The following is a 19,579-nucleotide window of genomic DNA, read 5'->3' as shown; positions in this document are numbered from 1 at the left end:
CCGTTGGGAGAGTCTTGGCGGGGGGTCCCTCAGACTAGCTGGTCCTGCTGAATGGCTTTCCGGCCCGCCCTACAAATACCCTGGATGTGTCAGACCTTGGTTCTTCCAGGACCGCCTTGTCCTCCTACTGGATAGTCAAACTCCCTTCCCTTTTTTACCAGACAGGCAGACTTTTAGGCAGACTTCTAGGCTCTTCAGTACAGGTACATAGCTTCTCCATTAAGTAATTCAGCCTGCAGGTGATGTCCCTTCAACTTAGATAGACTGTCAGGCTGACACCATCCCTGGTGGCACAGCAGACACCTAAGTACTTTGTAGAGCACATTATTCCTTGGTAACAGAGGACTTTGAACTGGAGTATAAAAGAGGGATAGATGGTCCCACTTGTATACACACCTGGCAGGCAGGAGATGCATTCTAATCTGTCGCACTCTCACATTGCATCTATGCTACGCACACCAACACCCTAAACACACACTGGATGTTAGCGCAAAGTCTGGGCACAGGCAAAGAAATGGAGCATTACATGGGTGTGTCAGTAGGAAGCGACTCCACTGACCATGATGCAAAGATCGCATCAGGCTATTGATCCTTACAACAGGGTGCATTGCCACCACCGCTCTAGCTGTTAAACCCATGACTGTCCTCTGCCTTAAATAAGGGCACACTTGGTGTGACCCTCCAGGTCAAAGGACCGGTCCGTGACCTATCATAACCCCTTGTTCGAAGTTGCACAGTACTGGGGCAACAGGAAAATCTCATGTAAATTTCTTTTTTTTTAACTTTGTTGTAGTTTTACCCCAGTAAAGTGTAGTTACTAGTTTGACGCCATGGACTGGGGAGTTGCCACGAGGAACAGATTCTTCTGCCTGTCAAACCACATACCATTCACTATTTCATAGTGTTTTTCTGCTTTTATTTACCACTTGTTTTAAGCAGGTGGTATATATATATGCATGTGGTTGGTTGGGGGGGGAGATTGGTGAAGTAGGGGAGGGATTGGTGAAGCAGGGGAGGGAAGGGGAAAACAGAGGGAAGAATTGTGTGTTTTCCGCAGTTAGTAAAAAAAAACAGCATAAGTCTTGGCTGCTTCTGCTGCACCCAGAGTCTTGTGCGTCGTTTCAGTCTAATTTTTCTGTCTGGAAAAAAATGGTGTCCTGTTTTTCTGCACCCATTAAATCCAGGTGCAGAAAAACCTAACCACTGATAATCAGGTGGAATAAAATGAACACATGAAAGTACGCCTTAATTTCATTGCCCTTGATTCATACACTGGACAATAGTTGAGGGATAGGTCTAGGCATAGTCCTTGCAACACACAATAGATTTGCGTGCGGCAGAGGCCAGAACTCAAAAGCCAGGATACCAGATACAAGTTGGTGGGAACTCAGGGCAGGGGAAAACGCCTGTTGTCCATGGGGAAATTCCCATCCCAGAAATCTACATTAAAAATTAATTAATAGTATTTTTTTTAAATAGCTGTTTGGTGCCAGGGCATATGACTTTAATTTCTGCCTTTGGGATTCTATGTTACAACTCCATAGGGTACAGGTATCCTTTGTGAGTTTAATAAAATGTTGAAAATTCTACAAATCCTTACTCCTACATCCAAGTATTTTCAGGCTACCATTCTACACTCTGCTCTGTCAGAAGAACAGCTCAACATTTTCAAAATTCTGCAATTCTGTATTGATTTGGCTTGTAAATTATTTTTGGAGAAATTTACATGCATTAACTATTTAATTTTAATACTATAGGTAATTGAAATTATGGACGAAAAAAGCACGATTTACCACCAGGCAACTGAATGTTAGTGCCATAAGAAGGATTATTCTGAAAAACTGAAGGACATCCAGCATTCTAAGTTTAAAAAAATTCCGAAATCTAGGTGTGGCGAGGAAGTGGGAGCTGAGGAAAGTACTATACCTGTAAGTGAAGTATCTAATTTTGCATTTCATTAACCCAGAGCAAAGTCATACCTGTGCACACAGCATCAGAAATAATGCCAGAAAGACCAATCAGAGCATCCTCATCTGAAATATTATCAGAAAGACAAATTGCCTCAGCATGACAGCATAACGTTCATCTAAAGCATCATGTAATCCCAGAGAGGAAGGACACACTGCATGAAAGAAAGTTATAACAAAAGGTTTCTTCTGCAGACCATCAAAGAGAAGACACTAAAGAAGACTCCGAAGCTGACACGCTAACAACCAAAAGATTGGAAAATCACCTTTGTTCAACAACCGTTTTTAACCAGTTACGCAAGTTTGAGACTATCTGCCTCGGGATATAACACCTCGATCCACTCTGCTTACTCTTGCGAAAACCTTAAAAATTCACCACTTTATTGTGTTCATGACCATCTCAGATTGTTTCCTTTTTATTATGTACAGTTCTGTAATTCTATGTAAATCGCCTCAACATTATCTGTTGTGCAGGAGTGATATGTAAAACTGATTAAATGAGCACCGTTGCATAATAGCTAATGTGAATAAATCCTCGTCTTCAGAACTACAAACCTTAACCTTACACCAAACATAGAAAGGGTAAAAGGAACTGATGTTCTGCGACTAATGATCCACAATAGTACTGTGCATGTTTTAATGTCCTCAGTTACTGCCAATACGTCAGTGCAAAAAGTGACTTCTCAGCTTAATCATTAAATATCAGACTAACACCTTATCACTGCATTGCTAAGAACCTATACAAATAGATTTGAGAAAAACTTCAGTCACAAATTAAGTTGCTGCCAGAGAGGCTATAACCAAAAGACTAATATCTGCTAGAAACATTTCGACAGGTGTTACAGGGCTGCTTCCAGACATATTTTGCTCAATTCAAGTGTTAAGAAGATTACACACAATTTCTTTTAGAGATAAGTGCTGAACATTATCTAAACAAGCCCGACTCTAAAATCAGGTTCACTATTACTGTGGCATATAAGCAAGAGAAAAGTAGAGATATTACCTCTAGGAATACAATTGATAAAAGCACGGGCTGTGAGAACAAATTCAGTGTTAAAACCCGTCTCAATCAAAGCAAAATAACCCAAGTTGGGGAAAAAAGTTACCTGTGCCAACAAAGATTCAACCATAAATCTCATCTCACTGAATTTGAGAGAATGCTCACTGGGGAAAACCACTCTCAGTGCAAAGTATGCCAAAAAAGTTTCAGGCGTAAATCTTATCTCACTAAGCATATGAGAATCCACACAGGGGAAAAACCTTATCAGTGCTCTGAATGCCAGAAAAGGTTTAGTTTCAAACCTAGTCTAAATCTACATGCATTAACCCACTCTGTGGAAAAACCTTACCAGTGCCCTGAATGCCAGAAATGTCTCAGTGACCAAAACAGTCTCACTCGTCATATAAGAACCCACACTGGGGATAAACCTTATCAGTGCACGGATTGCCAGAAATGTTTCATTGAGAAAAACAGTCTCACTCAGCATAGAAGAACCCACACTGGGGATAAACCTTTTCAGTGCTCTGAATGCCAGAAATGTTTCAGTTACAAAAGCAGACTCACTGAACATACAAGAATCCACACTGGGGAAAAACCTTATCAGTGCTCTGAATGCCCAAAACATTTCAAACTTAAATCACTTCTAACTGCACATGTGAGATTCCACACTGGGGAAAAACCTTATCAGTGCTCTGAATGCCAGGAAAGATTTTGTAACAAACAACGTCTTTCTCAACATGCAATAACCCATTCTGTGGAACAGCCTTATCAGTGCTCTGAATGCCAGAAATGTTTCTGTGTAAAACGTAATCTCACACGGCATACAAAGATCCACACTGGGGCAAAACCTTTTCAGTGCTCTGAATGCCAGAAATGTTTCATTGACAAAAGCAAACTCATTGAACATGCAATAATCCATTCTGTGGAACAACCTTATCAATGCTCTGAATGCCAGAAATGTTTCAGTGTAAAAAGTAGTCTCACACGGCATACAAAGATCCACACTGGGGAAAAACCTTATCAGTGCTCTGAGTGCCAGAAATGTTTCATTGACAAAAGAACTCTTTCTCAACATACAATAACCCACACTGGGGAAAAACCTTATCCATGCTCTGAATGTCAGAAATGTTTCAGAGACAAACGCAGTCTCACTCAACATATAAGAACCCACACTGGGGAAAAACCTTATCAGTGCTCTGAATGCCAGAAATGTTTCAGAGACAAACGCAGTCTCACTCAACATATAAGAACCCATACTGGGGAAAACCTTTATCAGTGCTCTGAATGCCCAAAACATTTCCACTGTAAATCACTTCTAACTGCACATTTGAGATTCCACACTGGGGAAAAACCTTATCAGTGCACTGAATGTGACAAATGTTTCAGGGTAAAAAGTAATCTCACTCAGCATATAAGAACCCACACTAGGGAAAAACCTTATCAGTGCTCTGAATGCCACAAATGTTTCGGCCAAAAAAACAGTCTCATTATTCATATAAGAACCCACACTGGGGAAAAACCTTATCGGTGCTCTGAATGCCACAAATGTTTCAGTGAAAAAGCCAGTCTCACTCAGCATATAAGAACACACACTGGGGAAAAACCATATCAGTGCTCTGAATGCCAAAAATATTTCTGCCAAAAAAACAGTCTCATTATTCATATAAGAACCCACACTGGGGAAAAACCTTATCGGTGCTCTGAATGCCACAAATGTTTCAGTGAAAAAAACAGTCTCACTCCGCATGTAAGAACCCACACTGGGGAAATACCTTATCAGTGCTCCAAATGCCAAAAATGTTTCAGCCTTAAATGTAATCTCACTAAACATATGAAAATCCATACTGGAGAAGAAAATTATCAGTGCTCTAATTGTCAGAAAAGATTCAGAGGTAGAGATGGTTACAAGCGCCATAAGAAAACACACCATCAAAATATTTTAGTGCCAGAAAAGCATCAGTTTTAAACACAATCTCACTCTACAGGAGCAGACGCACACTGGGAAAAACATTGCCAATGCTGTGAATGCCAGAAATTCCTATCTGATAGGCACAGCCTCACTAACCATAAGCGATTCTCCATATTGATGAAAAACCTTATGAGTGTTCTGAATGCCAGAAAAGCTGCAGAGAAAAACGCTATCTCACCATGAGAAACTCCACACTGGAGAAAATCCTTATGCCAAAAAAGCTAGTATCTGAAAGACAGAATCTGAAAGAAACACGTTCGTGTTGAATGAATGAATGAATGAATGAATAGCATTTTTATACCACGCAAAACTTAGCCCCAAGGGGCATCAAGGCGCAAGAAAAACAAACAAAAGGTCCACAATACCAGATAGATGAACCAGGAAGCCACAAAAGGCGCAGTCCCTAATATGCCTGGGAGAAAAGCCAGGTCTTCAGGTGTTTTTTGAAGACTGCTAAAGAGGATTGGCTAGTGAGCTCCAAAGGGAGAGAGTTCCAGAGTTTAGGAGCTAGAACAGAAAAAGCTCTGCCTCTCCACTTTGCCTTTGTGAACTTGAGGACCACAAGCAAATTCTTGGAAGAAGACCGGAAGGTTCTACTGGGGGAATACACACACAGAAGGGCCCCGATACCTTCTGAGCCTGCGCCATAAAAAGCACCATGGGCTAAGCACAGGAGTTTAAAGGTAATCCTAGAGGGGATGGGAGTTCCTGCCAAAAGTCTTGAATCATTTGAAAAGATACCATCCAGCGTATGGCCGGCCAAATGTGTGGGGCCAATGACCAGTTGACCCAAACCACATGCCGCTAGACCATCTACAAGTACTACTGTATCCTTCGATTCTATGGCCTCTAAGTGAAAATTAAAATTGCCGAGAATACTGAAGTGGGGCTTATCAACGTAGGGCTCTATCAATTTAAGGATGTCATGGGCAAAGGTCGTTCTGGGGTCAGGAGGTCTATAACAGAGCATACCAGAGAAAGAGGCCGAGGGAAGGAAATTAAAAGAGAAATACAAAGCCTCAAACTTATCAGAGGGTAAAGAAAGAGGCTTAGGGCTACAAGTAAAAGTGTCTCTGAAAAGGATACCCAGGCCACCTCCCTTTCGTCCTGACCTATCCATTCTGGCCAAAGAATAGCCTTTGGGAACTGCCTCTACGAAGTCAGGGCCGGAGGTTTCAGAACCCCATGTTTCCGTAATAAAGACCCAAGGGGCCCTTTTTTGAGAGACAAAGTCGTTGAAGGCAACATTATTACGAGCCAACGACCTAGCATTAAGGAGCAGGCCAGCCTCACTTAAATCGTTAGGAACGGGAAACTGACTTCCATATCTCCTACATTTATTAAGACAATAATGGCGAGGGCGTATGGATCTAGAAACCCCTTTGCAACAGTTGAGATTAACCAGGTTGTTAGGAATAGAAGAGAAATGACACAGTTTAAACCCAGGTCTAAGTGCAAGAAGTGCAGAGTGGGAATATAACTCACGATGATTTTTATGAAGAGTAAAACGAGGTCCAGCTCAACTAGCCCCTTGCGCGTCCTTAGCGCGGATGGGCGCAACTTCGGTGCACGCCCGCTGCGCATGTCCGCTGTGCGCAGAGAAAGTCCTCCCGATTAAATATGGCCGGCCCGAGTCTGGCGCACCACCTGACCGGCACCAGCCAATGGGAGCGGGGGGGACTAGCTGTCTGCCGCCTTGCCCTCCACGCAAACGGGAAAACCCGCGGTGGAACGGGGCACAGGCAGGTAGGGACCAAACAACACTAAGCAAAGCACCCAATGCACAGTAAAATGATTTCCAATTAAAATGCGAGAAGTTTTAAAATTCGGCGATATATGAAAAGTCAATTCTAAAATAGCAGCAGTAAAGACCAGTTAGCAGCAAGTCAATTCAAATTATTTTAGAGCAACCGGGCATAGTAAGTCATGCACCGGTAACGAGAACCAACCGAGGATTCCAGTTGTCCCGATTAAATATGGCCGGCCCGAGTCTGGCGCACCACTTGACCGGCACCAGCCAATGGGAGCGGGGGGACTAGCTGTCTGCTGCCGTGCCCTCCACGCAAACGGGAAAACCTGCGGTGGAACGGGCACAGGCAGGTAGGGACTAAACAACACTAAGCAAAGCACCCAATGCACAGTAAAATGATTTCCAATTAAAATGCGAGAAGTTTTAAAATTCGGCGATATATGAAAAGTCAATTCTAAAATAGCAGCAGTAAAGACCAGTTAGCAGCAAGTCAATTCAAATTATTTTAGAGCAACCGGGCATAGTAAGTCATGCACCGGTAGATTCCTTACCTTAGAATTACCCCCAGGCGTCAGACTAGATACGGAAAGTTCTTCGTCAGCAGTACCCCTGCGCGTCGGTAGGCGTCGTCTGCGGCTCCGTGTCCGTCGTCGGGATCGCCGGAATGATGTCGCTGGAGTACTTAGACGCCGCCCTCACGCGCTGGCGTCAGTTCTTCTTTTTTCCGCGCCAGCTAGCGCAGATCCGGGAAGGGCACGTACCTTCAGTCATTTTTTGACTAACTTTTTGGACATTTTTGTCTATCTTTGTCGAGTCGACTCGACTCCTGGTGCCAGTAGGGATGCCCGGTTTAAAGCTGTGTGACGCCTTTAACCGACTGATGTCTGTTACCGACCCCCTCCGCAGGAGTCGCTACTGTTTGGGGGGCGACCACGATGCCAAGTCGTGCCCCGACTGCCGGGCCTTGACGTCGAAGGCTAGGCGGGAGCGTTCCCGTAAGCTCCTCGAGCTCCGGCAGTCGACTCTGTGCCGCTCGAGGCCCCAGTCGGGGAGGAAGTCGAGGAACTGGTCGCGGAGCCGCAGTCATCACCGATCATTCGGATCCAAGTCGTCGCACTCGGGTAATTCGAGGCATGTCAAAAAGAAGCAGTGTTGCTCTTCGGTCTCCCCTCGCCACTCACGCGGCTCCGGAGCTGCATCCTGTCCCACACCCTCCGCTCCCTGGACTCAATGCGACTCCGGGCGATATTAGAGACTTCCTCGTTGCCAAGAGGACTCTCTTCCCGCCGTCGACACCTGCCGGCGCGGCTTCGGGCCCGCGGGTCCGACTGGGAGTCCTAACTTGCTGGCGGCTTCGGCCCCAGTGCCGTCGGCAACTTCGGTCTCGGCGTGCAGGACCCCGTGGGATCCAGGCCTGGATCCCGGTCGACGCCAGTTGACCTTATGACTTCTCCGCTGGTGCTGACCCCGGCGCCATCCTCGGACAACACCGTCCCTGGTTTTAGCCCCAGTCCCGGTTCGGCGTCGGAGCAGCGCCCTCTCCGACGTCGATGGGTGAGCCCTTCACCTATGACCGGCTCTGTCATTTATGCAAGTGTGGCTCACTGGTTAGAGGAGGCAGACCCTGAAGCAGAGGTCAGACCAGGGACCAGGGTTCAATTCCCGACGCGGCAAGGTCTTGAGCCCAAATGTCCACGGACTCGACAATTCTCGCTTCGGTGCCTACTCGAATCACGGGTTCACACTCTGCAACTCTGGGCAATAGCTTGCTTAATCTCCACTACGGCCCCCCCATGGCGGGATGCCTGGCTTTCACCTTGGGGATGCCCAGTAGGGGTTATCTCACAGGGAAAAGCCAGGACGGGTTCCCAAAGCAAGCGCCTTGAGACCTATCGGTGATAAGGCGCTATATAAGAACCTTTGACATTTCACATTTGACATGCCTGTTAATCAGGACACGGATCAAGGGGAGGACTGGGAGGGGTCTGAGGACCCTCTGGGTCAGCAGTGCCGGTTAAGTCAGGACTGGACAGATGAGCTGGGGGATGCCAGTGGTCTAGACACTTCGCCTGACACTGGTTTTCTCTCTCCTCCCTCCATGACTACGGAGGAGGGGGCTACTTATGCTGTGAGTGATATACCCGAACGAACCAGGAAGTCTCTTATGGTTTGTTCCCTCAAAAATAGAGGATTTAAGTAAGTGTGTGGCTGGCAATCTGTGTACTTAGTTATATTAATGGTCCAGCTAGCCCCACCTCCCAGGACTCCCCCCTTCTTCAAAAGTGGTGTTGCACAGGGCGGCAAAGGCCCTAGCCCTTGAGCTCCCTGCAGCAGCGTGAGGACTAACTTCCTCACTGAGGTGCTTCAACCGCCAGTCAGCTCTACGATGCCTCTGCTGCCGTTTAATGAGGCCATCACTGACTTTCTGATGGGCACTTGGTCCAAGCCCTCCACAGTTCTCCCTGTGGATCAGTACGTGGACTGACGCCAACGCCCGGCTCCGGGCTACCCCTGCTTTCTGTCCACCCACTCCACCCCCGAGAGTCTGGTTAGCCAGGCCTCCACGCCCTAGACCGCATTCCCGACCGCTCCGCCGGATCAGGAATCCAAAAGGCTAGATCAGTTTGGCAAGAAACTGTTCTTCTCAGTCAGCCTAGGATTGCGGTCCATTAACACTGCATGCCTTTTGGGCTGTTACACCCACTCTCTGGGATACGGTGGCGGACGTGCTGCACCAGTGTCCGGCGGAGGCCCAGACACGGCTCGCCCAGGCTGTCGCTGACGGCCGAGACGCAGCACGGTATTCCATCCGATGTGGACTTGACACCACGGACTCGCTGGGCAGAGCAAATTCAACGACTGTGGCGATTACTCGTCACGCCTGGCTGAGGTCCGCCAGTTTTTCAGGGGATGTCCTGAACACACTCATGGACATGCCTTTTGATGGCCGTCTCCTCTTTGGCGACAAAGCAGATAGCGAGCTTGAGCGCTTTAAAGACTTCAGGGCTATGGCCAAGTCCTTGGGCCTGTCGGGCCAGCGCCAGCAAACTTCTGCTTTTCGTCTCTTTCATGGCCACGGAAGGGGCACTCCCACATGTTTTTCAGCCTCAACGCAGTCGCAGACGTGCTGCTCGCCGTGGCGGAGCAGGGGGTCAGAGAGCCGGTGTGCCCACATCAGCTCCCGCAGCTTCTGCCTCAAAGCCTTCCTAGTCCGAGCTTTCAGGCTCATTCCACGCCAGTCGGAGGCAGGGTTTACCATCACGTACTCCACTGGCGTTCCATCACTTCGGACAGGTGGGTGCTGCAAATCATCCGAAGGGGCTACTCCCTCCCCTTTGAGGCGACCCCTCCAGCCATGCCACCACAGTACCATGTCGGGGGATCACTTGCAACTTCTGGGAGAGGAAGTTACGGCCCTCTTGGCCAAGGGGGCCATCGAGCGCGTTCCAGGTCCAGAAGTAGGACGTGGTTGTTATTCCCACTACTTTCTGGTTCCAAAGAAGGGCAAAGGGGGCCTGTGCTCTATCTTGGACCTCAGGAGCGTCAACGGCTTCCTCCTGAAGGAGTAGTTCAAGATGCTGACTTTAGCTCAGGTTCTGGCTGCCGTAGACCCTGGAGACTGGATGGTAGCGTTGGACTTGCAGGACACCTATTTCCATATTCATGTCCTGCTGGCCCACCGGCGTTACATGCGGTTCATGGTAGGCCACGAGCACTTTCAGTTTACCGTGCTCCCCTTCTGCCTTACCCGTGCCCCCCGGGTGTTCACTTAAGTGATGGCAGTGGTTGCAGCTCATCTGCGCAGATTAGGGGTTCCAGTATTCCCCTATCTCGACCACTGGTTGTTGAAGGCGGGCTCGCCCCAGACAGTCGTCTTCCACCTCCAGAGTACGGCCGGCCTCCTGCACTCGCTGGGGTTCTCCATCAACGTGCCGAAGTCACACCTGAGTCCCTCTCAGAAGATCCTCTTCATCGAAGCGGTTTTACACTCAGCGCAGTTTTGGGTGTATCCTCCCGAGCAGCGGGTTTGGGATATTCAGGCTCTGTTTCTAATCTTTCAGCCTTTATCCACAGTTTCGGTCAGAATCACCCTGCGGCTCCTGGAGCTGATGGCCTCCAGCATCCTGCTGGTACATCACGCCAGGTGGCGGATGTGGGCTCTCCAGTGGTACCTGAAGTTCCAGTGGGCACAGCATCAGGGCAACCTGACTGACCACATCCTGATCTCGAAGGGCACTGCGAGACAGCTGCAGTGGTGGCTCATGGACCGTGATTGGGTCAGTGGCAGATCCCTCTCCCTTCCCCAACAGGAGCACACATTGGTGACGGGTGCGTCCCTCCTAGGATGGGGTGGCCACATGGGACAGGCGGAGATCCGAGGCCTCTGGTCTCCGGCTCCATATCAACCTTCTGGAGCTGTAGGCGATCCGGCTTGCACTGAAGGCATTCCTTCCCTCTGTCTGGGGAAGTGTAGTGCAGGTGTTCACGGACAACACCACCGCCATGTGGTACTGCAACAAACAAGGCGGGGTGGGGTTGTGGACCCTATGTCAGGAGGCTCTGCGCCTCTGGACATGGCTGGAATATCAGGGCATCACTCTGGTGGTTCAACACCTGGCAGGTTCGCCGAACACCAGGGCGGACGAACTCAGCTGCTGGTGCATGATCGATCACGAATGGCGTCTGTACTCGGACGTGGCACAAGGTCTCTTTCAGCAGTGGGGAGAGCCTTGGTTAGATCTATTCGCCACCGAAGAGAACGAGCAATGTCTTCAGTTCTGCGCGTTGGAATTTCCAAGGCTGCACTCGCTCGGCGACGCTTTTCGTCGCGAGTGGAGTTGCGGTCTGTTGTACGCCTTTCTGCCTATCCAACTTCTGCCCAGAGTGCTGAAGAAGATCAGGCGCGACCGGGCCCAAGTCATCCTTGTGGCTCTGGATTGGGCACGAAGATACTGGTATCTCGAGCTACTCAGAATGTGAATTGATCCCCCGATTCGACTGCCTCTTCAGGAGGACCTTCTGTCGTAGCAGCAGGGAACGGTCCTCCACCCGAACCTGTCCAGCCTCCACCTCCATGCGTGGAGATTGAGCAGCGACAGTTGAGGCCATTTGACTTGCCTCCTGAAGTCTGTAATGCTATTCTGCCAGACAGGCGTCCCCCAACAAAAACGGTATATGCCTGCAGGTGGAACAAATTTGTGGCATGATGCACAGCAAAGGCTGTGGATCCTCTCTCTGCCCCTCTTTCAGAGGTTTTCCTCTTTCTTCTTTCTGTCGCCCAGCAGGGCTCTGTCCTGGGCACTATCAAGGGCTATCTTTCGGTCATTTCAGCCTTCTTGTGGCTTCCTGGTCAGCCTTCTATTTTCAAGTTCCTTGTTGTAAATAGATTCTTGAAAGGCATCAAGCACATGTTTCCTCCTGTTCCTTTTGTGATGCCTCAGTGGGACTTGGATCTGGTTCTTATCTTTTTGATGTGCGCTCCCTTTGAGCCACTTCATAATTGCCCTCTCCATCTTCTGACCCTAAAGACTGCTTTCCTGGTTGCCATCACCTCGGCCAGAAGAGTGAGTGAGCTCCAGGCTCTTAGCCTGCTTTCCTCTCTGTCCATCCGGACAAAGTTGTTCTGAGGACTCGTCCTTCTTTTCTACCCAAGGTGGTTACTGCCTTTCACATCGGACAGACCATTACCATGCCCACCATCTTTCCACCTCCACATCCCTCGAAAGAGGAAGAGAGGCTCCACCGTCTGGACCTAAAACGTGCGCTCTCCTTTTACCTGAACCTCACACAACAGTTCCAGGTGGACGACCAACTCTTTGTTGGCCACGTGGGAGCTAAGAAGGGACAGGCAGTGCACAAGCGGACCATCTCTCGTGGGTCGTTTTGTGCATCAAGATCTGTTATTCCTTGGCTAAAAAGGAACCTCTTGTGGGGCTGCGCTCCCATTCCACTCAGGCTACAGCGGCTACTACTGCTTTGAGACGGGGAGTCCCTTGCCGGACATTTGTCAGGCAGCTAAGCGCCAGGATGCCCTCTGGGTGACAGGTTTGCGCTCTATAAGTATACCTACATTACGTGGGCCTCGCTGCACACGTTTGCCAAGCATTACTGCCTGGAGAGCCAAGGCCGGAGAGACTTCTTCTTTGGCCGTTCTGTTCTCCAGGACTTCCTGGTGTGATTTTGGTTCGCAGACCCACCACCGGGGTTGGTATTGCTGGGGTATCTATTCTAAGGTAAGGAATCTAACGCTAACGTGTTTCTTTCAGATGCACAATTTACTTACCATCGGTAACGATATATCTGTAAGAAACATTAGTTAGTGTTAGATTCCTTACCGCCCCACCCATCCTCCCCATTTCTGCGAACCGATATCTAGGGTTCAGGAATTTCCCTGTCAGGGCCCTAGTTTCATGGTACCAGTGTCTGTTTCTTGCATGGCTCTGCGTTCCTGGTGCGGAAAGCTATGTACAGAACTGACGTCAGCGAGGGTGGCGTCTAAGTACTCCAGTGACGTCATTTCGGTGATCACGATGACGGACGCGGAGCCGCAGACGATACCTACCGACACGCAGGGGTACTGCTCACGAAAGTCAAATTCCACCAAGCAGTTCCAGCGCCTGTTCGTAGTACCAAACAACTGCAGCCAATAAATCCCGGGCTCGCTGTCAAACAAGTTCAAGTGTGACTCCTGATGAGACCATCGCCATTGACTGTCTTGTCTGTGAGAAGCTGCTCCAGCCCTCCTGTGATGGTGGGCCGGAAGACCTTCACCGCCAAGTGAAATGCTCGCAACTCCAACAGCTTGATGTGGAGTTGGGTATCTGCCGCTGACGAGGGTTCCCTAATCTCTGTCTCCCATATAGCCTTCCCATCCCATTCCAGAAGAGATACATGCGTCCCTGTGTCAGAGGTAGGTCGTGGTTGCTATTCCCACTACTTCTTGGTACCCAAGAAGGACAAAGGCCTGCGTCCTATCTTAGACCTCAGGGACATCAACCGGCTTCTCCGGAAGGAGAAGTTCAAGATGTTAACCTTGGCTCAGGTCTTGTCTGCCCTCGACCCTGGAGATTTGATGGTAGCGTTGGACTTGCAGGACACTTACTTTCACATCCCCGTCTTGCCTGCCCACTGTCGCTACCTACGGTTCATGGTAGGCCACAAGCTTTTTCAGTTTACCACGCTCCCCTTTGGCCTTACCAGCGCCCCTAGGGTGTTCACGAAAGTGATGGCGGTGGTCGCAGCTCATGTGCGCAGATCAGGGGTTCCAGTCTTCCCCTATCTCGATGACTGGCTGTTGAAGGCAGGCTCGCCCAGGCTGTCGTCTCCCACCTCCAGACTTCAGCGGACTTCCTGCGTTTGCTTGGGTTCACAGTTAACGCGCGGAAGTCGCACCTGATTCCCTCCCATAAGTCCTTTGAATCAGAGCGGTTCTGGCACAGCGCAGTTTTGGGTCTATCCTCCGGAGCAGCGAGTCCAGGATATTCAGACTATGATACCGAAGTTTCAGCATCCATCCCGGTTTTCTGTGAGAATGACCTTGAGGCTGCTGGACCTCATGGCCTCCTGCATCCTGCTGGTGGATCATGCCAGATGGCATATACGGGCTCTGCAGTGGGACCTGAAGTTCCAGTGGGCGCAGCACTAGGGGAATCTTTCCGATGACGTTCAGATCTCGGAGGGGACTGCAAGTCAGTTGCAGTGATGGCTCACGAACCAGGATTGGGTAAACGGCAGGTGCCTCTCCCTTCCCAAACCTGAGTTCACAGCAGTGACATATGCTTCACTCTGTGATGGGCCGGCCAAATGGGAGAGGCGGAGATCAGAGACCTCTGGTCTCCGGCGGAGTCCAGGCACCACATCAACCTTCTGGAGCTCTGGGCGATTCATCTTGCACTGAAGGCATTCCTTCCTTCTGTTAAAGGAAGAGTTGTGCAGGTGTTCACGTACAACACCACCGCCATGTGGTACTGCAACAAACAGGACAGGGTGGGGTTGTGGACCCTATGTCAAGAGGCTCTTCGCCTTTGGACATGGCTGGAACATCAGGCCATATCTCTGGTGGTTCAACAACTAGCAGGTTCACTGAACGCCAGGATGGACAAACTCAGTGCCTCATGGATCACAAATGGCATCTTCACTCGAAGGTGGAAGGTTCACTCGAAGCCCTATCCTGGCTTTCATCTTTCCTGGCCCAACGGTCTTACCAGATTTGGGAAAAGAACGCCCGCTCCTCCGAAATGCCCCTCCAATGTGGTGTGCCTCAGGGCTCCTCCCTGAGCCCTACTTTATTTAATATCTATATGTCCACATTGGAGGAGGTTATCACCCCTTTCGGAGTGAGCGTCGTCAGCTACGCCGACGACACACAACTCGTGGTGTCTCTGTCCCATCCCAAACAACAGAAAGCTGATCTCTTCAACTGCCTTACGCAGGTCCATCGTTGGATGAACAGATCAGCCCTAAAGCTAAATGGGACAAAAACCGAGGTCCTTATACTTGGCCCGAAAGGAACCTCGCTTCCCCTGGACAGCTGGCCAGCTTGTTTGGGTCCGCCCCCTGACCCAAAAATAGAGGTGAAAAGTCTGGGCATGTGGATCGATTCCGATCTCTCTTTCACTTCACAAGCTAAGAAGGTGGCAGGGACCTGCTTTGGTCTCTTAAAATCTCTGAGGAAAGTCCTGCCCCTTCTCCCCTCTAAATACCAAAAACTATTAGTCCAAGGTCTCATAATATCAAGGCTGGACTATAGTAATGTGATTTACCTGGGCGCCCCCGAAGCGACCCTTACTAAACTGCAGAGAATTCAGAACACGGCCGCCTGGATCATCACAAACACCCCGGCCAGATCATCTGCTAAACCCGCTCTCAAATTCCTCCATTGGCTCCCCATAAGGGAGAGAGTCAAATTTAAGGCCCTATGTCTCGTCCACAAAACGCTGCATAACCAAGGCCCTCCTGTCCTCAGTAACTTTGTCACCCCCTACAGAAATTCTAGATCTCTCCGTTCCAATGCAGAAAACCTTATCAACACCCCAAGATTCAGGAAAACCCGAGCAGGAGGAAGACGTTTCTCGGTACAAGCCTCCCGCCTTTGGAATTCACTCCCTCATAACTTACGACTTGAACCTCAATACCTGCGCTTCAGGAAGCTGTTAAAAACCCATCTCTTTCCCTAACCTGTGCACCCCCCCCCCCCTGTTTCTGATCCTTCATCCTTCCTTTCCTCTTATCTCAGTTTCTTGCTCCGCTGATTTGGTGAATTCAGGGTTCCTCAGCGCTGGGATACCTCCGGGTGACTATCGCGCTTTATAAAAATAAATAATAATAATAATAATAATAATAATAATAATAATAATAATAATAATAAGGTCTCTTTCAGCAGTGGGGAGAGCCTTGGTTAGATCTATTCGCCACTGAAGAGAGCACGCAATGTCAGCAGTTCTGCGTTTTAGAGTTTCCAAGGCGGCTCTCGATCGGCTACCCTTTCCGTCGCGAGTGGAGTTGTGCCTGTACCACTTCTGCCAAGATTGCTGAAGAAGATCAAACGCGACAGGTCCCAAGTCATTCTTGTGGCTCCTGACTGGGCACGAAGAGTCTGGTTCCCTGAGCTCTTGAGCATGGCCATCGATCCTATTGTTAACAGATTTCTGAAGTGCATTACTAATCTTTCTTCCTTCTCCTTTCGTAATGCCCCAGTGGGACTTGAATCTTGTCCTCACTTATCTTATGTGTCCTCCCATTGAGCCCCTACATAATCGTCCGCTTTGCCTCATTGGAAGACTGCTTTTTTACTTGCCGTCATCTCTGCTCCCAGGGTGAGTGAGCTTCAGGCTTATCTTCCAGACCTCCCTTTCTTGCTGTCCATCCCGACAAAGTAGTCCTCCGTATAAGCCCTCTTTTCTGCCCAAAGTGATTGCCTATACATTAGGATCTGTTATTTGGCTAGAAAGGAACCGCTTGTAGGACTGCACACCCACTCTACCAGGGCGACGGCCACTACTGCTTTGGGACGTGGAGTTCCGCTGGTCACGTGGGCATCCCTGCACAAATTTACTATGCATTACTGCCTGGACAGCCAAGTCCGGAGAGATGGCTATTTTGGCTGTTCTGTTCTCCAGGACTTCTTGGGGTGAACTTAGTTTCCTGCCTACAGGGTTGGTATTGCTGGGGTATCTATTCTAGGGTAAGGAATCTATAACCAATAGTCTCTTTCAGATGAACAAGTTACTTACCTTCGGTAACGTTGTATCTGTAAGAGACATATATTAGTTATAGATTCCTTACCGCCCCACCCAACCTCCCCATTCTGCACACTGACTTCTAGGGATAGGGATTCCCTTGCAGGGCCCTAGTTTTGTGCACCAATGGTCAGTGTCATGCATGGGTCTGCGCTTCTGGCATTGACCGTCGTGTCAGAACTGAGGTTGGTGCTCAGGAGCGGAGTCTAAGTAGACACTGCGGCGTCATCCTGGCGACCACGACGCTGATGACGGACGCGGAGTCTACCGATGCCACCTACTGACACGCAGGGGTACTGCTAAGAAACAATTTCTTCGGATCCAGTCTGGCACCTGAGGGTAATTCTAAGGTAAAGAATCTATAAATAATGTATGTCTCTTACAGATACATTGTTACCGAAGGTAAGTAACTTGTTCTTTTTGTGCCTGCCAGGTATGGTGCATCAATTGAGGGCAGATAATGAACAACATTAAGATATAAAAAAACTGGGTGGGTGCCAGTGCACAGCCTTGGCGAACAGCTTAATTGATAAGAAATCGTTCAGTCACCTGGCCCTGGGTTCTCCAGCGAACCTGGGCATAATCGCGGATATCTTCTTTCTAAAGCCTGTCTGAAAGGAGGATACGTTGGCCTTAGCAGCAGTCCATTCCTCAATCTTGCTCAAGATCAGTTGGGCAGTTTTTTTTTTTTGCACAGTTGATCTAGCTGATCAGCCTGTAATTGGCTGGATGGAATCTATCCCCCTTCTTATATATCGGGACGACTTCCGCTCCCTTCCAAGAGTCTGGTACTGGGGCACCACTGATAATGACATTAGTTAAGAAAAGGTTATACTAAGACAATTTATCTCTTTCTAGCAGAGGGATATAGGCTGGAATGCTGTTTAATCCTGGAGCTCTACCTCTGGTTATTACATCCAGAGCTGAGGATGTCGGCCAGATTAAGGAAAGGGCTAGGTACAGCTGTAGAGTTGTCTGTTTGCACAGTCCCCAGCACAGTGTCCGGCTCATTAAATGGAGTTATTGAATAAAGATTGTAGAAATGATCAACCCAGGTCTGGGGAGAAATGTTATTTTGCAGAGGTGAAGCAGATACCTCTCTCCCCTCCACTTTACAAGTGCCCAAAACCTGGTGGAGTTCTTAAGAGAGCAAGCCAATTTAAGTTCCTGCCATCTTTCTTCCTCCCATTCTTTCGTAGCCCGAGCCTGGGCCCTTTTGTACCTCTCTCCACCCAGACTGATTTCTGTGATGTCCTTTGTGCAAAGTGCCTTACCCAGATATCTACTTGATAGTCTGAATTCCTTATTAAACCAATTGTTTACTTTAGGAAAATGTTATTTGTGCCAGTTAATAGGGACTGTAAGGTAGGACAATATTTTCTTGAAGTTGTTGTGGAAGCAGTCGGCATGCCACACTCTTTGTTTTTGCAAATCGATTTTCCGATGGTAGTGATAGATTGATCTTCACCTCGACAGATGACCAAAATACCGTTGATATACACATATAACTGAAATCCCAATTGGCACAGACAAACCATGGTAACAAAAGCAGTGATTGGGATAGGACCGGGCCTGAACACCATTTTCCCTTGTCCATGTAGGATGGTCCCAAATCTCGATTGGTTGCTATAGGAACAAGGGAGTTGTCCCTTCTCTGGCGGAGGCGGCCCCATTAGACTTGACCTTTTCCACGTGAGCAATTCTTCAGGGTGTGTGGTGCAGTGCCACAGGTCACCTAACATACAAGAGAATACGTATGGCTAACCATATAGAACTATGGCTCCTGATAACCAGGTGCCTTAGAATATGTGCCAGGGACACTGCCTGTTCTTTCCTATATTTTCATATATATTTTTTTTTATTGTCCTCTCATAAGCTCAGAAGATGATTACCACCACCAGATACCTGTAACAGACTGTCCGTTGGGCATCATACACCTATCCATACAAGCCTGGGCACTCTGATTCGGGTGCACTGACTTCTCTATACCCTTAGACATATGGGGCTGACCGCTTGCAACAGGATACATGCGTAGCACAAGGGACATGGTTTACACACCCATCACTCATTTCTGCTATGAGCAATCTGATTTTCGGGTGTGCTGAATTTCCTAATGGGTCTTCTGCCCTTGGGTTTATGGCGCTGACCCATTAAAAACACATGCCAGTACATCGTGGCATTTGCATTTAACTTCGATGGAGGCCCGTCGTTAGTGATTCTATTCCACATGAAGAACCATGCTGCATGTGACAGAGGCACGAAAGCCTTCAGCATTTAGTGCGTGTTCATTCAGATTCATGCTGCTGGCATGGGACTACATTTCCCAAGTACACATGGTCACGTGACTGCATCAGAGTGATTCAATTATACAACCTGAGTGAGTAGCCACACACCAAATTCGGCTTTAGCTAGCCCCGGATCCTCTATTCAAGCAAAAGCAATTACTCTGGGCACCGTCCTTCATCTGCAGTGGTATACCGGATTGCTGGCTCCCCGTATATAGGTATGGGTCTAGGACCCTACCTTTGTTGTATCTGTAATTGTTTCTGCACCGAAGCAGCATGTTCCTTGTATGCAGAAATGGGTCCCTGAACCTACCTTTTTGTTGTACTTGAATCTTTTGTGCCTTGAGCGCGTCTTTTCTTTTTCTCTTGT

General features: G+C 48.7%; 1 protein-coding gene across 2 annotated transcripts in view; it reads left to right on the top strand.

Moving 5' to 3' along the window:
- Nucleotides 1–5,086, top strand: part of LOC147737567 (uncharacterized) — a 38,784-nt gene extending 33,698 nt beyond the window's left edge. Inside the window, exons 1-3 of one of the 2 annotated variants that reach the window (XM_086936390.1) lie at nt 3,125–3,219; nt 3,304–3,536; nt 3,621–5,086. In XM_086936390.1, coding sequence (XP_086792516.1) covers nt 3,125–3,219; nt 3,304–3,536; nt 3,621–4,933 — 1,641 coding nt within the window. In that variant the 3' untranslated portion in view covers nt 4,934–5,086. Of the gene's footprint in view, nt 1–1,757 lie in introns of those variants that run through there. The other variant, XM_086936385.1, reaches the window with a different exon arrangement.
- The last annotated feature ends 14,493 nt before the right edge of the window (nt 5,087–19,579 follow it).

Source organism: Lissotriton vulgaris, chromosome 1_1 (assembly GCF_964263255.1).
Source record: "Lissotriton vulgaris chromosome 1_1, aLisVul1.2, whole genome shotgun sequence".
In the NCBI taxonomy this organism is placed as follows: domain Eukaryota; kingdom Metazoa; phylum Chordata; class Amphibia; order Caudata; family Salamandridae; genus Lissotriton; species Lissotriton vulgaris.
The sequence above is the reverse complement of the archived record's forward strand: the minus strand, read 5'-3'. Positions and strand labels throughout refer to the sequence as shown.